Raw genomic sequence first — 23,155 nt, forward strand, 5'->3', positions numbered from 1 at the left:
TATATATGTTAAGTGACACAGTTCAGCTTTGGCCCAGCAGGGACTCCAGAGCAATGAGTAAAGCTTTGCACCTGGAGGACTCTGCCACTTCAGCTGTGATGGGGGCCATGGAGGGAGCAGGACCCAGGAGAAGGGGCAGCTGTACCCAGCAGACATGGCGGTATCTAAGGGAAGAGAATAGCAGGACAGGGATAGAATGTGGCACTCACCCAGAATTGCACAGGATTTGTGAGTGCAAACGAGACCTCCTTTGGGTACTATCCCCAGTATCTGAAGGGAATCTATAGGGGATGGGGTCCAGCATGTGCAAGTAGGGGGAAAAAATACAACTCACATGACCTTTACCTCATTTGGTTCCACAGCAGCCCTGTAAATTGTCCTATTCCTATTTAAATGGGAAAAGAATGACCCTTAAACAAATATGAGTACAGTAGCTGGTTTACATTTCTGCCTAAGAGATTCAGAAAAAAAACATCGGATTTAAGTTCTGTCAAGCATTTATTAAGTGCCACATTATCTTTATAAGTTGATTGACATTATTTTTAAATTGCTTTACAATTTTTCCATTATATTGGGTTTTTTTTTGCAACACATGTAAAATGTGTTCATCTTGAAAAAATGAGAAATTCAGATGCAGCAAAAATGAAAAACAAATCACCTGTTATCCTACCACAGATAGCCACTGTTAAGCCTTTGAAGTACATACTTTCAGTTTTTTCTTTGCATATTAATATATAAATATACATTTTTTACAAAAATGAGATACTACATACACTTTTTGAAAATTGCTTTTTTCACTTCACAATATATAATGTACATCTTTCCATGCAAATAGAGAAGACTCACGATTGAAAGAGGGGGACTTGCAGATGGGGGGGCAATTTTATGCCAGTTACAAGCAAAACACCTCAGATAAAGCCACGCAAAGTTAAGATTAGGAAGACGGGGTAAGGTATATGAGAAAAAGCAAACAAAGGTCAGGTGATAATACTCATACCAGGCAAAACAGAATTAAAGGCCGAACACATTAAATAGGATAAGGACGGTTCCGCCTTGCCTTCCAATGCATGATCATCAATTTGTTTCGTACTCGCTTCATCTCTTCCATCTCCTCTGCTACCTTTATCATCTCCTCATTGCTTAAATTTCTGCCGTGTATGTCCCCTCTAAATTGCGGGCGGGAGCGAGCCAGCCTTTCTTTAAAGCTTCCCTCTTCTAGCTTATGTTTGCCCACTCCGCAAGGAGGCTGCTCCATGGGAGGGCGCTCCTCAAAAAGGTCCTTCCTAGACAGGCATTCCTGAGGAGGGCGCTCCTCGGACACGAGCATCTCGGGAAGGAGATCAGGAAGGAGTTCCTCAGGAAAGAACTCCTCGTCCGAGGATTGCTCCTCCGAAGACGGCTCCTCCGGAGACGACTTTTCAGGAGAGTGTTCCACAGGAGGCCGCTCCTCATCCGCCTTTGGCGAGCTCTGTGGCTGCTCCTCAGGCTCTTGGCAGGCGTTTTCCATGTCCAGGATGGTCTTTTTTAAGCACGGTTATTAACAGGAGACAGGAAAGGCAAAGGCGAGTCAGAATACTCGCTGTCTGGACCAAAACCCCGCTCATGGGTTCCAATACCTGCCTCTTCCCGAGTCTGGGCCCGGGTACTCGAACCTACGCTAGCCGAGGGGCTCTTCGGCCCCCGGGACCCCGCCGCGTCTGGTCGTTCCCCCCCCACGCACCTTGTCACCCCCTCCTTCCGAAAGCCCACCATTTTCCCGGCAGGCCTTGCCACAGAGGCCTCTCCCGCTGGGGCCGGGGCGGAGCGGGCTGGCAGTGCCGCGGACCCGGCTCCCTCCAGCGCCCTCCCTCTCACCCCATCCCGGCCCGCTGTCCAACCCTTCCCCGACCTGGACCTCTCCCGGCGGCTGGCTCCTAGGCATCCTCTCCTCTAGGTGCCCCGCTGTGACCTGCGGAGCTGCAGACAGACGCCAAGACAGGGTAGGGGGCGGGGAGAGGGGATGAGGGAAGGACTGGCTCACACGTCCCTTTTACAGGCACCAGCTGCCTCCCCCTGTGTTCCCCTCCCCCCCCCCGCCCCATCTCAAAGCTCCGTTCTCCCCCTGACCCCCGCCAACCCCGCAATGCTCGCCATTTTTTTCCAGGCGGGAAGTGAAAGCGAAGGACTACTTAGAAGCTGTTTCTAAGTGTCCGTGTTTCCTTCCCGTGGGGAGCCCACTCACCTCCCCACCCCACCCCCTAGACCACCATTTTCTGCACCGAAATATGGGCGCGGGGGCGGGGCGGGGCTGGGCACGGGGGCAGGCCTGAACTCTGTGCCATCCCAGTCCCAGGGGTTACTGGGCAGCACCGACACTTACACCGATTTAAGAGGGCGGAGGGGACTTACTTCCTTCTGTTTTTCCCCTCGACCAAAGGGCAATAGGAAGATGGTGTCTGGACAGGGAAAAAGGGCCAGGACGAGAGGGACTTGGGCAGACACAGGATCTGGTCACGTGATGGCCGCGCGTCACCGCCAAGCTCAGATCCCCAGTTACCACTTTGACCGGCGGCGGTGGTGCCGCAAGCAGCCGATGTTTCCTGACCCCCACAACACACCAGACATCGTCGTCACTCACCTCTGTGTTTATATTTGCCTTTTCCTGGTTACTAGAGGCGGTCAGCATCCAGTCTTGAGGGTTATTGCCTCTTCCTCTCTGCCTCTTCCCCTGATAACACCTCTCTCCCTCATTCTCCTGTCATCAGCTACCAAGGCCCATTATTTCCCCTACAGTTCAGATCCTGTACTGAAATTTGACTGTTTCTCCTTAATGAGTCACTATCATATGCCACCTCTTCCAGGTTTAATCCACATCCATAACTCCATCATGTCCGTTTAGGCTCTATCAACATAGTTTTAATCTCTTGTCACTTTCATGGGAGATAAACTTTCACTTTTCCATGACTTCAGGATTTTTTTTTTGAGTCTCCAGACCTAAATTACAAATAGAAGCTCCAGTCTAAATTGGTAATCATTCAGTTCTAGAGCTCTAGAAAGAGTAAAGTTTGTGAAGTATCAATACATAAATCTAAAAAGACTGAGTACTTTGATTTTCATAAATCAAAATACACATTTGTGCATCTATGTACAAATAATTTGAAAACTTATTTATTATCTGAAATGGGAGCACTTTTGGTGGAGAGCATGGCATTATTATATATATGTATGTATGTATGTATTTATATTACATATGTACCATATATATACTATTGAGTAATTATTATTTATAATAGAAGAAATAGATTTTGCTGGGGGTCTAAATCTTTAACCAGCAACCTACTGGTGTTGCTGGTTGAGGAAATTTATATCAATTCATTAAATCTGCAAATATTTGGGTCCTAGGACTGCTATACCCAAAAAGATAGATTCAGCACAGAGGACATTCATATTAAACTATGTAATAATTCTTTGGAGCACACACAAAGTAGCAGGATTAAAATCATGCTAACACAGTTGTTCTTACAAGCATGTACTTTTGGATCTAATGGTGTTTTATGATCTTCAACTTCATGCCTGCATCTCACATCAGCCTGGATGCTACTTTGTCATGCAGATTGCCTTTCTTCCAGAGAGCAGACTATACCTCTCCTTATAATTTACACTTTCAGGGTAGGTGGCCATCAGATCTGTGAGGATCCTGGGCTGTCTAGTAAGTTTCCAAACAGAAATTCATACGTGGAATTTCCCATTTTAAGAGCTTTTTGTCACTTTTCTCCAACATCTAGTTTACTTTGTGTTGAGATAGCAGCATGACAGATAGATATTAGTTCACCTTTATATATTTTCCATAACTGTTTTACCTTTCAATTCTTCAATGATATGTGTCTTTTAAACCAAGTTTCACTATACCTTCTTTATTCGTTTCACCAAGGGTTGGCTTTATCATTTGTATGGTTTCTTTCCAAGAGGAGCCCCATTTATTCATTCTTCATTTTTATCCTTTTTTTCTCACATCCTGTGATGGACAACTCACTACCTTAAGAGATACTCCAGTGAAATTTCAGACAGTTCTAATCATTCAGTGTTTTTTTTTCCCCCTTTGAGCTGAAATCCGCCTCCCTGTAGTTTATGCACATTGGTCCTGGTTCTGCCCTCTGGAGTGTTACAAAACAAGTGTAAAATAACAAAAGTGCCTTTTACCCTTGACAACCTGACACTGCCAAAGTTAATGTTCTGGTTCTTTCCCCTGCCCATCTGTGAGATACACTGGGCAATATATTTGACCTTTCTGTGACTCTACTTCCCATCTGCAAAATTGGAGGCAAAATAGTACCTACCTCATAGGATTGGTAAGAAGAATAAATGAGTCAGTATGTGTAAAGGACCTGGAGTAGTGCTAGTAACAGTAATAATAGTATGACAGTACTAGTAATACTACTAATTATCATTCTTTTATTATTAACATTAATTGAGCCCGTGTGCCAGGCATTGCACTAAGCACTATCTCATATACTATCTCATTTAATCCTTCAACAGTTATGCTCTCACCAAGACTGTTTTTTTAGGTTTAACCTCACCAGTTGTTTCAGCTCCTTCTGACGTGATATATTTGTTCACAGTCACTCACCATCCTACATGCTCCTGAATTTGTAAATGTCTGAAAACACTGAATATTCTTCCTGGTGTAGCATGGAGTGATCTTACCACACCCTTCATTCTAGAATAGCCACGATACATCTACAGATGCATCCTAAGATATAGTAGATTTTGTGGATGCCATATAACACAGTTGAATCCACTTTAAGTTGCAGTCAACTGAGATCCCCAAATCCCTGTTAATGCACTTCTGTAAATCAGTTTACTTTTAAGCCAAGTGCAGAAGCTTGTATTTTTCTGGGTTAAATGTTGTCTGTTAGATTCACTCCCTCATTCTTTGTATTCAGATTCTGTCATTCAGTACATTAGCTACAAAATATTAATTTACAGCACACCATTAGTACTAAATGGGATGATAAATTCAGCAAGCTCAGGAAAGATCTAGAGGAGATCTTCAGCAAAGAGCTCTGACTCCAAATGAAAAAATTCCTTTTCCCTTTGGGTGTGGCAGCCAGGAGTACGCTCTGCCAGGCCAGCTCCCCTCCTTTCCTTTCTCAGGGTGGAATTACCTTCTGCTGCTGCTGATAGAAGACATAGTTGCCTCTGAAAGCTCCCAAACCAGTATAAATTAACCCTTGATGAGCACTTGGTAAACATGGGGGGCAGACAAGGGAGGTATGAGGAACTAGAACCGGAAAGAAGGAATGAAGACAATATCTTCGTATTGGCTCTAAGTCTCTGCCTGACAATAGCTGATTTGAGATTCCCTTGAGAGAAAGGGCTCTCAAGAGAGCATAAGGTGAAGGGGGTTCTGCCACGGTGACAACCATTTGGTACAAAGGGAATGTGGTCTGCTACTTGGCTGCATGTGGGGGGAGGGAGGGTGGTGACGATGAAATAATCCTTCCCATGGATTTGATTTGATACTGCTGATTTAGGGTTCTTTGAGGGTTTAAGTCTAAGGAACTCCATTTTAAAAGTGAGGTACCTAAAGCTCTGAGAGGTTACAAATTGTTGGCATGGAGACAGATGATAGTAAGTAGCAGACATGGGATCTAAACCCTGGCAATGTGGCATGAGAGACTGAAACTGTAACCAGTTTGTAAAACTGCTGCAGGGCAGTGGGCTCCAGCCATGCTTACAAGCAGCCAGGGTGGGCAGCACAGGCCTTTTCAGGGAACAGGAGCTGAAGGTCCCAGAAGGCAGGCAGGGCAGCCATGCAGGCAAAGGGGGAAGGCAGTCAGCCCTGGCAGCTGCTGCCATGACAACAGTCTTCAGGGGTGTGGCCCTTCTCTGGGGGATCTGAGGAAGCCCAGGGTGGGTTTCTGGTTCAGGGATTCCTGCTCCCTAGTGAGGCTGTACTTCTGTGGCAGATACAGAGTCTCCCTGCCCTCTGAGTGCCTCTCCAGCACAGACCCCATGGAGGTCTGGTTTCCCTTTGCAGGGCCCGTCTGTCTGGACTTGGAGTTGAGGAGTTCTGCCCTCTCCAGCCCAGAGGTTCCCCCTGCTGCTACTGCCTCTGCATTCTTTCCTAATGACACCCGTGGCAGTACTTTGGTCTCAAGACTTGCTGCCTGGGACTGCAGCAGGCTCTGTCCAGCCTGGGGCTCTCAGGCTCACCTCCCCCACCCCCGCCCTGGGGGAAATAGCCAAGTGGGAAATGCAATGACAAGAGCCCCTCTTTTCTGCTTCTGGCCTCATCCTAACTGAGCCTAGACAGACAGACAGACAGACAGACAGACACACACACACACACACACACACACAAATTACACACACACCGTGCATATGCCCAGAGAAACAAGCAAGGGACTCTGAAGAAAGGTGGGGTGGCAACTCAGGCTGCTGGGAAACACTCAGGGACAGGGAAGGCTGGTCCAGACCTGGGCTGAAGGGAGGCAATACCTGGCTCTGGGCTGGGCAAGACTCAGGCTGTCACTGGCTGGAGGGCTCTGGAGGCTGGGAGCCTTCTACCCCTCTCCATGCCTCTCTTTGTGTCCTCCTCCTTCTCCCTAAAAGGTGGGGTCAGGGGCTGTGGTGAACGAGGTCCCTTGCAGCTCTAGGATGCTCTGACTCCACACTGCCCACCATGGTGAGGTGAGAAGGGGCTTCTCTTAGGAACACCATTTGGCCTGAGTGGGGGCCTCTCCAGACTGGCTGCTGCTGCCTTTCCCAGAATCCAGCTGAGCTCAGAGCACAGAACTCTTCCCTCCTGGGCCAGAGCATACTCACAGCCTTACTCACTCTTGGCCTCAGGGACTCTCAAAAGGGTCCAAAACAACTCTAGTCTGAAGTCTGGGTGACAGAGGTAGGGACAGAGGCAGGGTAGGCTACATAATTTGCGAGGCCCAGTGTAAAATGACAATGCAAAGCCCTTTGTTAAAAAGCAAGGAAAAAAGTGCTGTTTAAAGGTACTAACATATAAAGCTTTTCTTTTTTCTGTGGTCTCTCTTTTGACTTTTTTTTTTTAGTAGACTTCATTTTTTAGAACAGTTTTTGATTTACAAAGAAACTGAGAAGATACTATAGAGGATTCCCATGTACTCCGTACCCAGGAGCATCTTATACATTAGTATGGTACATTTGTTGTAGTTAATGAACTAGTATTGACACATATTCATTAACTAAAGTCTACTTTATTCAAATTTCCTTTTTTTTAGGTAATGCCCTTTTTCTACTCCTGGATCCTATCCAGAATACCACATATTTTTAGTTGTCATTTCTTCTTAGGCTCCTCTTGGCTGTGACAGTTTCTCAGACTTTTACTGATTTTGATTATCTTTATAATTATGAGTACTAGGCAGGTATTTGTAGAATGCCTGTCCACTGAGATTTGTCTGGTGTTTTTCTCTTTGTTAAACTGGGGTTATGGGTGTGGGGAAGGAAGATCACAGGATAAAGTGCCATTTCATCACATCATATCACAGCTGCATGCTATCAATGTGATTTATGACCACTGATGTTGACCTTGACATGGTGCTTCCTACTTATTATTTAATGTTGTTCTAAGTAAAGGACAGTTGAAAATTTTAACTATTAACATAAATGATATAGTCCATCTTTATATTGTACAATGTCAGTTTTAAATGCAAATATAAGAGCATTTGACTCATATGCAGAATCACCAAAATTGCGTAATTCATATTTTGTATATGTATTCACTTCTTACCAGAATAGTGGATTGCTGCACAAAACTGACTCAACTGTTTTTATTTTACTTCTTGGTACGTGCACACATGCACATTCTGCACACATAGAATGGAACTGGAACTGTGGGTTGTTCTATCTTTTCTTCTTTGTCATCATTTTCAACAGTAAGTGGTTGGCAAATACAAGGAAGTAACACATGTCAATAAGGATATGATTGGGTTTCGTGGTCATTTGTGGTTCTTGGAATGTGACTGTGTGTTGGAAGTAAGTTTTTTTTTTTAATATTTATTTTTGGCTGCGTCAGGTCTCAGTTGCGGCACATGGGATCTTTGTTGCAGCGCACGGGCTTCTCTCTAGTTGTGGCATGCGGGCTCAGTAGTTGTGGCGTGCAGGCTCCAGAGCATGTGGGCTCTGTAGTTGTGGCATGTGGGTTCTCCACTTGTGGCCCGCATGCTCGGTAGTTGTGGTGCACAAGCTTAGTTGCCCTGTGGCATGTGGGATCTTAGTTCCCCAACCAGGGATCGAATTTGCGTCCCCTTCATTGGAAGGCAGATTCTCAACCACTGGACCACCAGGGAAGTCCCTGGAAGTAAGTTCTGAGTGGAACCAAAAAGGTGGCCTCTCCTGGCTATCAGCAATCATAGAAGTAAGGAGATTGCCATTTTCTTGCTTTGAGTCTTGCTAAGCACCCATTCATCAAGGGTCCACTTGAATTTGGTGCTCATGGGGCATGGGGAATGCAACATGCAAACCGGACAGCAAGAATGGCAGACACACATACTGTGTATCTTCACTCCCATCCCTTTGCCAATGCTATGCTGTCTTGGTTACTACAGCTTTATAGGAAGGCTCAAAGTCAGTTATTGTCAGTCCTCTGATATTCTTTTTCAAGATTATTTTGACTGCTACAGATTCTGTACATTTCCTTACAGATTTTAGGATCAGCCTGTAGATTTTCACACACAAATAAAAGCCCACTGGGATCTTAATTGGAATTTTACTGAGTATTCAGATCTGGGGAGAATTGCCACTTTGACAGTATTGAGTCCTCTGATACATGAACATGGTATACTTTGTCATTTTTCAGGTCTTCCATGATTACTCACAGCAATATACTGTAGTTTTCAGTGTATAAGTCTTCAGGTATTTCCTAAAATTTATCCCTATTTACTTCACTGATTTTGATGCCATTGCAAATGGCATTTAAGTTTTTCATTTTCTAATTGTTTATTTCTAGTACATAAGATATATACTTGATTTTTGTTTTTTGTTTTTTGTTGTTGTTGTTGTTTTTTAACATCTTTATTGGAGTATAATTGCTTTACAATGGTGTGTTAGTTTCTGCTTTATAACAAAATGAATCAGCTATACATATATAGCTGATTACATATATCCCCATATCTCTTCCCTCTTGCATCTCCCTCCCTCCCACCCTCCCTATCCCACCCCTCTAGGTGGTCACAAAGCACCGAGCTGATCTCCCTGTGCTATGCAGCTGCTTCTCACTAGCATCTATTTTACATTTGGTAGTGTATATATGTCCATGCCACTCTCTCACTTTGTCCCAGATTACCCTTCCCCCTCCCCATGTCCTCAAGTCCATTCTCTACGTTTGCATCTTTATTCCTGTCCTGCCCCTAGGTTCTTCAGAACCTTTTTTTTTTTTTTTAGATTCCATATATATGTGATAGCATACGGTATTTGTTTTTCTCTTTCTGACTTACTTCACTCTGTATGACAGTCTCTAGGTCCATCCACCTCACTACTAATAACTCAATTTTGTTTCTTTTTATGGCTGAGTAATATTCCATTGTATATATGTGCCACATCTTCTTTATCCATTCATCTGTCGATGGACACTTAGGTTGCTTCCATGTCCTGGCTATTGTAAATAGAGCTGCAATGAACATTGTGGTACATGACTTTTTTTTTTTTCCCCACACACACACACTGTATTTTATTTTTACAAGAGATAAATAGACTGACACCAAGCATTGTACATGGATGACCACAACAAAAGCAACAATGATTGCAATTACCAAACATGAAACACACTCATACTATGTCATAATATTGACATTCAGTCCAGTAATCCTCCACTGTAACAGCTCCTTTACTTTGCAGTGAAAATTGATTTGTATATTCTTTGCCTCTGAGTCCTTGTGGGATTTTTTTTTAATTCAGACAGAAAGTCACAAAAATTATACTCATCCTCATCAGTTCACTCAGTCCCATGTAATTAATTTTTTTTTCATCTTGATCTTTTGTTAGCACTTTTATGAGTTCATCAGTTTTTCATTAGAGTTCTGAAAATGCTTATTCATTCAGTTCAGCAGTACAGTCAGTTACCAGAAACCTGTACTTGTCAGAGTCTTTTCCATGAATTTCTTGAAGATGAAACCCTTTTATAGGAACATATTTGCAAAATCATCAGAGTACACCCAGAACTGTCTGTAAATGACAAAAGACTTAAAAATGACCATGGTTAAAGATTTGATGAAAGTTCATAATAATGCAGTTGACAAGAAAATTAGTTATTTCTGAGATATACATTTTAAAGTAATAACTAGGATTATTACTTATAACATTATACCAGAACATATAAGATTTTTAGAAGTTTCCTGTAATGTCTGAAACATTTATATTAACATATTTCCATACATATTTCCATACAAATACAAATATAAGATTTTTAGAAATTTCATGTAATGTCTGAAACATTTATATTAACATATTTCCATACATATTTCCATACAAATACAAATATAAGATTTTTAGAAATTTCATGTAATGTCTGAAACATTTATATTAACATATTTCCATACAAATAACCCAATGAAAGTTTAGTATTAGTTGTTTTGTTTGCTTTTTTATACTGCAGGTTCTTATTAGGCATCAGTTTTAAACACATCAGTGTATACATGTCAATCCCAATCGCCCAGTTCAGCACACCACCATCCCCACCTCACCGCAGTTTTCCCCCCTTGGTGTCCATATGTCCATTCTCTACATCTGTGTCTCAACTTCTGCCCTGCAAACTGGCTCATCTGTACCATTTTTCTAGGTTCCACATACATGCATTAATATACGATATTTGTTTTTCTCTTTCTGACTTACTTCACTCTGTATGACAGTCTCTAGGTCCATCCACGTCTCAACAAATGACTCAATTTCGTTCCTTTTTAAGGCTGAGTAATATTCCATTGTATATATGTACCACAACTTCTTTATCCATTCGTCTGTTGATGGGCATTTAGGTTGCTTCCATGACCTGGCTATTGTAAATAGTGCTGCAATGAACATTCGGGTGCATGTGTCTTTTTGAATTACGGTTTTCTCTGGGTATATGCCCAGTAGTGGGATTGCTGGGTCATATGGTAATTCTATTTTTAGTTTTTTAAGGAACCTCCATATTGTTCTCCATAGTGGCTGTATCAATTTACATTCCCACCAACAGTGCAAGAGGGTTCCCTTTACTCCACACCCTCTCCAGCATTTGTTGTTTGTAGATTTTCTGATGATGCCCATTCTAACAGGAGTGAGGTGATACCTCATTGTAGTTTTGATTTGCATTTCTCTAATAATTAGTGATGTTGAGCATCTTTTCATGTGCTTCGTGGCTGTCTGTATGTCTTCTTTGGAGAAATGTCTATTTAGGTCTTCTGCCCTTTTTTGGATTGGGGTGTTTGTTTCTTTGATATTGAGCTGAATGAGCTGTTTATATATTTTGGAGATTAATCCTTTGTCCATTGATTCATTTGCAAATATTTTCTCCTATTCTGAGGGTTGTCTTTTCGTCTTGTTTATGGTTTCCTTTGCTGTGCAAAAGCTTTGAAGTTTCATTAGGTTCCACTTGTTTATTTTTGTTTTTATTTCCATTACTCTAGGAGGTGGATCAAAAAAGATCTTGCTGTGATTTATGTCAAAGAGTGTTCTTCCTATGTTTTCCTCTAAGAGTTTTATAGTGTCTAGTCTTATATTTAGGTCTCTAATCCATTTTGAGTTTATTTTTGTGTATGGTGTTAGGGAGTATTCTAATTTCATTCTTTTACATGTAGCTGTCCAGTTTTCCCAGCACCACTGATTGAAGAGACTGTCTTTTCTCCATTGTATATCTTTGCCTCCTTTGTCATAGATTAGTTGACCATAGTTGCGTGGGTTAATCTCTGGGCTTTCTATCTTGTTCCATTGATCTATGTTTCTGTTTTTGTGCCAGTACCATATTGTCTTCATTACTGTAGCTTTGTAGTATAGTCTGAAGTCAGGGAGTCTGATTCCTCCAGCTCCATTTTTTTGCCTCAAGACTGCTTTGGCTATTCGGGGTCTTTTGTGTCTCCATACAAATTTTAAGATGATTTGTTCTAGCTCCGTAAAAAATGCCATTGGTAATTTGATAGGGATTGCATTGAATCTGTAGATTGCTTTGGGTAGTATACTCATTTTCACAATGCTGATTCTTCCAATCCAAGAACATGGTATATCTCTCCATCTGTTGGTATCATCTTTAATTTCTTTCATCAGTGTCTTATAGTTTTCTGCATACAGGTCTTTTGTCTCCCTAGGTAGGTTTATTCCTAGATATTTTATTCTTTTTGTTGCAATGGTAAATGGGAGTGTTTCCATAATTTCTCTTTCAGATTTTTCATCATTAGTGTATAAGAATGCAAGAGATTTCTGTGCATTAATTTTGTAACCTGCAACTTTACCATATTCATTAATTAGCTCTAGCAGTTTTCTGGTGGCAGTTTTAGGATTCTCTATGTATAGTATCATGTCATCCGCAAACAGTGACAGTTTTACTTCTTCTTTTCCAATTTGTATTCCTTTTATTTCTTTTTCTTCTCTGATTGCCGTGGCTAGGACTTCCAGAACTATGTTGAATAATAGTGGTGAGAGTGGACATCCTTGTCTCATTCCTGATCTTAGAGGAAATGCTTTCAGTTTTTCACCATTGAGAATGATGTTTGCTGTGGGTTTGTCATATATGGCCTTTATTATGTTGAGGTAGGTTCCCTCTATGCCCACTTTCTGGAGAGTTTTTATCATAAATGGGTGTTGAATTTTGTCAAAAGCTTTTTCTGAATCTATTGAGATGATCATATGGTTTTTATTCTTCAATTTGTTAATATGGTGTAACACATTGATTTGCGTATATTGAAGAATCCTTGCATCCCTGGGATAAATCCCACTTGATCGTGGTGTATGATCCTTTTAATGTGTTGTTGGATTCTGTTTGCTAGTATTTTGTTGAGGATTTTTGCATCTATATTCATCAGTGATATTGGTCTGTAATTTTCTTTTTTTGTAGTGTCTTTGTCTGGTTTTGGTATCAGGGTGATGGTGGCCTCATAGAATGAGTTTGGGAGATTTCCTTCCTCTGCAATTTTTTGGAAGAGTTTGAGAAGGATGGGTGTTAGCGCTTCTCTAAATGTTTGATTGAATTCACCTGTGAAGCCATCTGGTCCTGGACTTTTGTTTGTTGGAAGATTTTCAATCACAGTTTCAATTTCATTACTTGTGATTGGTCTGTTCATATTTTCTGTTTCTTCCTGATTCAGTCTTGGAAGGTTATACCTTTCTAAGATTTTGTCCATTTCTTCCAGGTTGTCCATTTTATTGGCATAAAGTTGCTTGTAGTAGTCTCTTAGGATGTTTTGTATTTCTGCGGTGTCTGTTGTAACTTCTCCTTTTTCATTTCTGATTTTATTGATTTGAGTCTTCTCCCTCTTTTTCTTGATGAGTCTGGCTAATGGCTTATCAATTTTGTTTATCTTCTCAAATAACCAACTTTTAGTTTTATTGATCTTTGCTATTGTTTTCTTTGTTTCTATTTCATTTATTTCTGCTCTGATCTTTATGATTTCTTTCCTTCTGCTAACTTTGGGTTTTGTTTGTTCTTCTTTCTCTAGTTTCTTTAGGTGTAAGGTTAGATTGTTTACTTGAGATTTTTCTTGTTTCTTTAGGTAGGCTTGTATAGCTATAAACTTCCCTCTTAGAACCGCTTTTGCTGCATCCCATAGGTTTTGGGTCGTCGTGTTTTCATTGTCATTTGTCTCTAGGTATTTTTTTATTTCCTGTTTGATTTCTTCAGTGATCTCTTGGTTATTTAGTAACGTATTGTTTAGCCTCCATGTGTTTGTCTTTTTTACGTTTTTTTCCCTGTAATTCATTTCTAATCTCATAGCGTTGTGGTCAGAAAAGATGCTTGATATGATTTCAATTTTCTTAAATTTACTGAGGCTTGATTTGTGACCCAAGATGTGATCTATCCTGGAGAATGTTCCGTGCGCACTTGAGAAGAACGTGTAATCTGCCATTTTTGGATGGAATGTCCTATATATATCAATTAAATCTATGTGGTCTATTGTGTCATTTAAAGCTTCTGTTTCCTTATTTATTTTCATTTTGGATGATCTGTCCATTGGTGTAAGTGAGGTGTTAAAGTCCCCCACTATTATTGTGTTACTGTCGATTTCCTCTTTTATAGCTGTTAGCAGTTGCCTTATGTATTGAGGTGCTCCTATGTTGGGTGCATATATATTTATAATTGTTATATCTTCTTCTTGGATTGATCCCTGGATCATTATGTAGTGTCATTCCTTGTCTCTTGTAACATTCTTTATTTTAAAGTCTATTTTATCTGATATGAGTATAGCTACTCCAGCTTTCTTTTGATTTCCATTTGCATGGAATATCTTTTTCCATCCCCTCACTTTCAGTCTGTATGTGTCCCTAGGTCTGAAGTGGGTCTCTTGTAGACAGCATATATATGGGTCTTGTTTTTGTATCCATTCAGCCAGTCTATGTCTTTTGGTTGGGGCATTTAATCCATTCACGTTTAAGGTAATTATCGATATGTATGTTCCTATGACCATTTTCTTAATTGTTTTGGGTTTGTTTTTGTAGGTCCTTTTCTTCTCTTGTGTTTCCCACTTAGAGAAGTTCCTTTAGCATTTGTTGTAGAGCTGGTTTGGTGGTGCTGAATTCTCTTAGCTTTTGCTTGTCTGTAAAGCTTTTGATTTCTCCATCAAATCTAAATGAGATCCTTGCTGGGTAGAGTAATCTTGGTTGTAGGTTCTTCCCTTTCATCACTTTCAGTATATCATGCCACTCCCTTCTGGCTTGCAGAGTTTCTGCTGAGAAATCAGCTGTTAACCTTATGGGAGTTCCCTTGTATGTTATTTGTCGTTTTTCCCTTGCTGCTTTCAGTAATTTTTCTTTGTCTTTAATTTTTGCCACTTTGATTACTATGTGTCTTGGCGTGTTTCTCCTTGGGTTTATTCTGTATGGGACTCTCTGCGCTTCCTGGACTTGGGTGGCTATTTCCTTTCCCATGTTAGGGAAGTTTTCGACTATAATCTCTTCAAATATTTTCTCTGGTCCTTTCTCTCTCTCTTCTCCTTCTGGGACCCCTATAATGCGAATGTTGTTGCATTTAATGTTGTCCCAGAGGTCTCTTAGGCTGTCTTCATTTCTTTTCATTCTTTTTTCTTTAGTCTGTTCCGCAGCAGTGAATTCCACCATTCTGTCTTCCAGGTCACTTATCTGTTCTTCTGCCTCAGTTATTCTGCTATTGATTCCTTCTAGTGTAGTTTTCATTTCAGTTATTGTATTGGTCATCTCTGTTTGTTTGTTCTTTAATTCTTCTAGGTCTTTGTTAATCATTTCTTGCATCTTCTCAATCTTTGCCTCCATTCTTATTCCGAGGTCCTGGATCATCTTCACTATCATTATTCTGAATTCTTTTTCTGGAAGGTTGCCTATCTCCACTTCATTTAGTTGTTTTTCTGGGGTTTTTTCTTGTTCCTTCATCTGGTACATAGCCCTCTGCCTTTTCATCTTCTCTGTCTTTCTGTAACTGTGGTTTTAGTTCCACAGGCTGCAGGATTGTAGTTTTTCTTGCTTCTGTTGTCTGCCCTCTGGTGGTTGAGGCTATCTAAGAGGCTTGATGGGAGGCTCTGGTGGTGGGTAGAGCTGACTGTTGCTGTGGCGGTCAGAGCTCAGTAAAACCTTAATCCACTTGACTGTTGATGGGTGGGGCTGGGTTCCCTCCCTGTTGGTTGTTTTGCCTGAGGCAACCCAACACTGGAGCCTACCCGTGCTCTTTAGTGGGGTTAATGGCAGACTCTGGGAGGGCTCACGCCAAGGAGAACTTCCCAGGACCTCTGCTGCCAGTGTCCTTATCCCCACGGTGAAACAGAGCCACCACTTGCCTCTGCAGGAGACCCCCCAACACCAGCAGGTACGTCTGGTTCAGTCTCCCCCAGGGTCACTGCTCCTTCCCCTGGGTCCCGATGCACATATTACTTTGTGTGTGCCCTCCAAGAGTGGGGTCTCTGTTTCCCCCAGTCCTGTCGAAGTCCTGCAATCAATTCCCACTAGACTTCAAAGTCTGATTCTCTAGGAATTCCTCCTCCCATTGCCGGACCCCCAGGTTGGGAAGCCTGACGTGGGGCTCAGAACCTTCACTCCAGTGGGTGGACTTCTGTGGTATAAGTGTTCGCCAGTCTGTGAGTCACCCACCCAGCAGTTATGGGATTTGATTTTACTCTGATTGCGCCCCTCCTACCGTCTCACTGTGGCTTCTCCTCTGTCCTTGGACGTGGGGTATCCTCCTTGGTGAAGTCCAGGGTCTTCCTGTCAATGATTTTCCAGCAGCCAGTTGTGATTCTGGTGCTCTCGCAAGAGGGAGTGAGAGCATGTCCTTCTACTCTGCCATCTTGGTTAATCGCCCTACATGACTTTTTGAATTATGGTTTTCTCAGGGTGTATGCCCAGTAGTGGGATTGCTGTGTTGTATGGTAGTTCTATTTTTAGTTTTTAAAGGAACCTCCATACTGTTCTCCATAGTGGCTGTATCATATACTTGATTTTTTTTTATAAATTTATTTATTTTATTTTTGGCTGCATTGTGTCTTCACCGCTGCGCGCGGGCTTTCTCTAGTTGCAGCGAGCAGGGACTACTCTTCGTTGTGGTGCACGGGTTTCTCACTGCGGTGGCCTCTCCTGTTGCGGAGCACGGGCTCCAGGCACGTGGGCCTCAGCAGTTGCGGCACGTGGGCTCAGCACTTGTGGCTCGTGGGCTCCGGAGTGCAGGCCCAGCAGCCGTGGCGTATGGGCTCAGCCGCTCCGCGGCACGTGGGATCCCCCCGGACCAGGGCCCGAACCCGTGTCCCCCGCACTGGCAGGTGGACTCCCAACCACTGCACCACTAGGGAAGCCCCCATATACTTGATTTTTGTATAGTGACCTTTTATCCTGAGACCATGCTAAATTCACTTATTAGTTCTAATAACTTTGTATAGATTCTTAGGGCATTCTATGTACATGCTTGTAATATTCCTGCAAATAAAGAGAGTTTTACTTCTTTTCCCATCTGCACACTTTTTTTTCCCCTTGCCTTACTGCACTAATTAAGATTTCCAGTACATTGTTGGATAGCAGTGGTGAGAGCAGACATCCTTGAATTGTTCCTTTCATAGGAGGAAAGTGTTCAGTCTTTCACTATTAAGTATGATGTCAGCTGTAGTTTTTTCATAGATGCCTTATTTCAGGCTGAGGAACTTCCTTTCTATTCATAATTTCCTAAGAAATTTTATCATAAGTGGGTACTGTCTTTTATCAAACGCCTTTTATGTATCTATTAAAATGGTTGTAATTTTTCTCCTTTATCATGTTAGTATGATGAATTACATTGACTTTTTTCTTTTTAAGAGATTGGGGCCGCGCCGCGGGAAGATGGCGCAGGAGGCAGGCGACATGGAAGATGGGCAGCTTTCTGACTCGGATTCCGACATGACGGTGGCACCCAGCGACAGGCTGCTGCAGGTGCCGAAAGCACTAGGTGGGGACTGTGCAGTGAGGCCCTTCCAGAGTACTGCAACAGTGTGTGCTCCAGTATCACATTATCGGACTGTTAAAAGTGTGGATTCAAGTGAGGAGAGTTTTTCAGATTCAGATGATGATAGCTCTCTCTGGAAACGCAAACGACAAAAATGTTTTAACACTCCTCCCAAACCAGAGCCTTTTCAGTTTGGCCAGAGCAGCCAGAAACCGCCCATTGCTGGAGGGAAGAAGGTTAACAACATATGGGGTGCTGTGCTGCAGGAACAGAGTCAAGATGCAGTGGCCACTGAACTTGGTATCTTGGGAATGGAGGGCACTATTGACAAAAGCAGGCAATCCGAGACGTACAATTATTTGCTTGCTAAGAAACTTAAGAGGGAATCCCAAGAGCATACAAAAGAATTAGACAAAGAGCTAGATGAATATATGCATGGTGGCAAAAAAATGGGATCAAAGGAGGAGGAAAACGGGCAAGGTCATCTCAAAAGGAAACGACCTGTCAAAGACAGACTAGGAGACAGACTAGAAATGAACTATAAAGGCCGATATGAGATCACAGAGGACGATTCTCAAGAGAAAGTAGCTGATGAAATTTCTTTCAGGTTGCAGGAACCAAAGAAAGATTTGATAGCCCGAGTAGTGAGGATAATTGGGAACAAAAAGGCAATTGAACTTCTGATGGAAACTGCTGAAGTTGAACAAAATGGTGGCCTTTTTATAATGAATGGTAGTCGAAGAAGAACACCAGGTGGAGTTTTCCTGAATCTCCTGAAGAACACTCCTAGTATCAGTGAGGAACAAATTAAGGACATTTTTTACATTGAAAATCAAAAGGAATATGAAAATAAAAAAGCTGCTAGGAAGAGAAGAACACAAGTGCTGGGAAAAAAGATGAAACAAGCTATTAAAAGCCTAAATTTTCAAGAAGATGATGATACATCACGAGAGACTTTTGCAAGTGACACAAATGAGGCCCTGGCGTCTCTTGATGAATCACAGGAAGGACACGGAGAATCAAAGTTGGATGCGGAGGAAGCCATTGAGGTTGATCATTCTCATGATTTGGACATCTTTTAGGACATTTTGAGAAATAAGCCTTTCTAAGATAACATTGTAATAAACCATTTCTACTGAGATTGCTTTATTTTACTTTGCACTGATAAACCCAAAAATCTGGAGAGAACTGTTGTCTTGTTTTAAATAAAATTGAATATGTGGGAGATGAATGCAATAAGAACATTTAAAACTTTCTCATGTCTGACAAACTACTTAAAAGTATATAGCAGAGGATTTAATTTCTCAATCTGTTGCATGTGCTAATCATTACTAGTTGATAATCAGTTTTGTCCAGGTCATATAACATGCCATTCAAAAGTTTGTTTTCTTTTTCTGATTTATCTTTGCAGTGATTTATGATTGGTTTCAAACATTCCATTAAAAGATCCTAAGACATAACTTGTTAAGCTATTACAAATGCATTCAAATTTAGTTTTTCTGTGTTCTAAGAACTCTTAAGCAGTTTTAATAATAGAGACTAAAAATAGGTTTATACTAGTGGCTCTTCCCACTTGTTTGTCCAGAAGTAAATAAACATCAGAAGCTTTTCAAAGAAGTATCTGTTCTTAACTTTAACTTTGTTTTTGACCTCTTATTAGTTACCTTGGTCATATATTAAATACTGAATATGATCCATACCTGCATAATTACCATGACATTTAAAAAATTCCCAGTGACAGCCTGCCTAAGACTGTTTTGCCTTATGTTAAGGAAGTTAGGTATTAAAAATGTTTCATCTGCATGATGTTTAAAATTATTCATTTTTATTTAAGGAAATAAAGGTAGTTTACTTAAGATGTTCCAGGAGTTGACTACAGTTTACAAAATAGATTAAGCAAAAATATGTAGGGAGCAATTATTAACAATTCTTTGCAGCAATGTACTTGAAGTCTTTCGGTAGTTTCTGAAATACATGATCATTGAAGTTGGAGCTAAGTATCTAAGCAGGGAAAGAAAAGGAAATGGTAATTGGTTACATTTTATTCATAAAGAATGCAAAAATAAAATTGGAGTTCTGGCAGTCCTTAAACCAAAAAAAAAAAAAAAAAGAGATTGGAGTTTATTTATTTATTTATTTTTAGCTGTGTTGGGTCTTCATTTCTGTGCGAGGGCTTTCTCTAGTTGCGGCAAGCGGGGGCCGCTCTTCATCGCGGTGCACGGGCCTCTCACTGTCGTGGCCTCTCTTGTTGCGGAGCACAGGCTCCAGACGCACAGGCTCAGTAGCTGTGGCTCACGGACCCAGTTGCTCCGCGGCATGTGGGATCTTCCCAGACCAGGGCTCGAACCCGTGTCCCCTGCATTGGCAGGCAGATTCTCAACCACTGCACCACCAGGGAAGCCCTACATTGACTTTTGAGTGCTCAACCAACTTTTCATTCCTAGGATAAACCTCACTTGGTCATGATATATTTATTATACTTCTTATATATAGATGGATTCAATTTCCCAAAAATTTTAAGAGAAATTTTGCTTTTATGCTCATGAGGTATATTGGTCTTAGATTTCTTGTAATGTTTTTGTTTAGTATCAGAGTAATTCTGGCCTCATTATATAAGAGGAGACCTGTTCCTCTGCTTTCTGAAAGAGTCTATTTAAAATTGGTATTATTTCATCCATGAATGTTCGATAGAATTCACTAGTGAAGACATCTGGGCCTGGAGTTTTCCTGGAAGGTTTTTAATAACAAATTAATTTTCTTTTATAGATAACAGACGGTGTCATGCTGGAGCTGGCTTGTACCAGCTAATGAGAGCTGATTGTTTTCATCTCTTAACAAATCTTCATTCAGTGATGTCGCTTTGATAACTTGAAATTGGCCATGGTTTACACCGTGGAAGTTAGATATGCTTATGAATTAGGGGCCTTATTTTCTTCTAGAGACATGATGGTTAAAAACCATTCTTCTGTTCAGGTTTTCAATTTATTTTTTGAGTGAGTTTGGCAATTTGTATCTTTCAGGGAATTTGACAATTTTATCTATGTTATTGAGTTTATTGATATAATGTTACTCATAATATTCCCATTACTATCCTTTAAATGTTTGGAGTATCTATAATGATGGCTTCTTTCATTCTCTTTTTAAACAGTTTTATTGAGATATTGTTCACATATCATACAGTTTACCCATTGAAAGTACATTTCAGTGGTTCTTAGTATATTCTCAAATATGTGTAACCATCACCACAGTCAATATTAGAACATTTTCATCATCTAAGAACAAAAGCCCATACCCTTTAGCTATCACCCATCATTCCCCCTCATTCTCCCCAACCCAAGGAAACCACTCTTCTACTTCCTGTTTCTATGGATTTGCCTATTCTAGACTTTTCATATAAATAGAATCATGTAATATGTGTCTTTTGTGATTGACTTATTTCACTCAGCAAAATGTTTTCAAGGTCCACAAATGTTGTAGCATGTATCAGTACTTTATTTTTTTTATAGCCAAATAATATTCCATCATCTAGATATACCATATTTTAAAATCCATTCATCAGTTAATGGACATTTGGATTGTTTTCACCTTTTAGGTATTATGAATAATGCTGCTATAAACATTCATATTCAAGTTTTTGTGTGGACATATGTTTTTGTTTCTCTTGGGTATATAACTAGGCGTGGAATTACTATGTCCTATGGTAGCTCTATGTCAAATATTTAGAGTGATCTTGTCAGTTTCTACAGAGATGTTCACAGGGATTCTGATAGGGATTGCATTTAATCTGTAGATCAGTTTGGGATTATTGTCATTTTAACAATATTAAGTCTTCTGATCCATGGACATAAGATGTTTTTCTATTTTTAGATCTTTAATTTCTTTCAACAACATTCTTAATTTTTTAATGTACAATTCTTACACTTCTTTTGTTAAATTGATCACCAAGTATTTTATTTTGTTGATGCTATTGTAAATGGAATTGCTTTCTTAATTTCATTTTTTGGATTGTTCATTGCAAGTATATAGAAATACAATTGATTTTTGTATATTGAAATTTTATCCTGCCACCTTGCTGAACACATTTATTAGTTGTAATAGTTTTTTAGTGGATCCTTCAGGATTTTCCATATAAAATCATGTCATCTGTGAATAAACATAGTTTTACTTCTATCCTTTCCAATCTGGATGCCTTTTCTTTCTTTTTCTTGCCTAACTGCCATGGCTAGAACCTCTAGCACAATGATGAATAGAAATGGAAAGAGCAAACATCCTTGTATTGTTCCTAATCTTAAGGGGAAAACATCCAGTCTTTCACCATTAAGTATGTTAGCTGTGCATTTTTCCTAGATGTCATTTGCCAGGTTGAGGAAGTTGTCTTCTATTTCTAGTGTGTTGTGTGTTTTTATCATGAAAAGGTGTTCGATTTTTTAAAATGCTTTTTCTGCACCTTTTCAGATTGTCATGTGGTTTTTGTGTTTTATTCTATTGATATGGTGTTTTACATTGATTGAATTTTGGATGTTAAACCAACCTCACACTCCTGGAATAAATCCCACTTGCTCATGGTGTATAATTCTTTTTATATGTTGCTGGATTCAGTTTTTAGTATTTTTGTGATGGGTTTTTGCATCCATATTTATACAAGATATTAATCTGTAGTTTTCTTTTCATATGATGTCTTTGTATGGTTTTGGTAGCAGGATAATACTGACCTCATAGGATGAGTGAGGAAGTATTCTCTCCTCTTGTATTTTTTAGAAAAATTTGTGAAGAAGTAGTATTAAGTCTTCTTTATGTGTTTGGCAGAATTCACCAGTGAAGCCATCTGGGCCTGGACTTTTCCTTCTTGGTAGCTTTTTGTTTACTAATTAATTCTCTTATAGGTATGTTCATATTTGCCATTTTGTCTGGAGTCAGTTTTGGTAGTTTGTATCTTTCTAGGAATTTGTTCATTTCATCTAAGTTATCTAATGTATTGGCATACAATTATTCTTAGTATTCCTTCATAATCCTTTTATTTCTGTAAAGTCAGTAGTAATGTCCTCTGTTTCATTTCTGGCTCTAGTAGTTTAAGTTTTCTTTCTTTTCAATCTATAGGTTTGTCAATTTTGTTGATATTTACAGAGAATCAGCTTTTAGCTTTGTTGATTTTCTCTGTTGTTTTTCTATTCTCTGTTTCATTAGTTTCTGTCTAGTTTTTATTACTTCCTTCCTTCTGTTTGCTTTAGGTTTAGTTTGCTCTGTTTTCTGAGGTCTTATGTTAAAAGGTTAGGTTATTGATTTGAGATCTTTCTTCTTTTTTAATATAGGCATTTACAGCAATATATGTCCTTCTAAGCCTTGCTTTAGCTGCCTCTCATAAGTTTTGGTATGTTGTGTCTTCATTTTCATTCATCTCAGTATAATTTAATTTCCCTTTTGATTTCTTCTTTGTTCTATTGGTTATTTAGGAGCATGTTGTTTAATTTCCATGTATTTGTGATTTTCCCAAATTTCTTTCTGTTTTTGTTTTCTACTTTCATTTCATATTATCAGAAAACATACTTAATATTATTTCTAATCTTTCAAATTTATCATGGTTTGTTTTAT

General features: G+C 40.2%; 2 protein-coding genes across 7 annotated transcripts; one reads left to right on the forward strand and one right to left on the reverse strand.

Moving 5' to 3' along the window:
* Positions 1-485: 485 nt before the first annotated feature.
* TCEAL1 (transcription elongation factor A like 1) lies at positions 486-2,769 on the reverse strand. 6 transcript variants are annotated; one of them, XM_057538904.1, is made up of 3 exons: positions 2,618-2,747; positions 1,889-1,956; positions 486-1,519 (listed from the first exon to the last, which is right to left on the reverse strand). In XM_057538904.1, the coding sequence occupies exons 2-3, from the start codon at positions 1,919-1,921 to the stop codon at positions 1,028-1,030; spliced, it is 525 nt and encodes a 174-aa protein (XP_057394887.1). In that variant the 5' UTR covers positions 1,922-1,956; positions 2,618-2,747; the 3' UTR covers positions 486-1,027. The 6 variants fall into 6 exon arrangements, with proteins under 6 accessions (XP_057394887.1, XP_057394890.1, XP_057394886.1 ...); XM_057538907.1 differs by lacking the exon at positions 2,618-2,747 and adding an exon at positions 2,389-2,504; XM_057538903.1 differs by lacking the exon at positions 2,618-2,747 and adding an exon at positions 2,360-2,454.
* Positions 1,796-18,793, forward strand: LOC130706510 (phosphorylated adapter RNA export protein-like). The gene is made up of 2 exons (XM_057538901.1): positions 1,796-1,979; positions 17,440-18,793. Exon 2 carries the CDS (start codon positions 17,464-17,466, stop codon positions 18,646-18,648), a length of 1,185 nt encoding a protein of 394 aa, XP_057394884.1. The 5' UTR covers positions 1,796-1,979; positions 17,440-17,463; the 3' UTR covers positions 18,649-18,793.
* The last annotated feature ends 4,362 nt before the right edge of the window (positions 18,794-23,155 follow it).

Source organism: Balaenoptera acutorostrata, chromosome X (genome assembly GCF_949987535.1).
Source record: "Balaenoptera acutorostrata chromosome X, mBalAcu1.1, whole genome shotgun sequence".
NCBI classification, from domain to species: Eukaryota; Metazoa; Chordata; class Mammalia; order Artiodactyla; family Balaenopteridae; genus Balaenoptera; species Balaenoptera acutorostrata.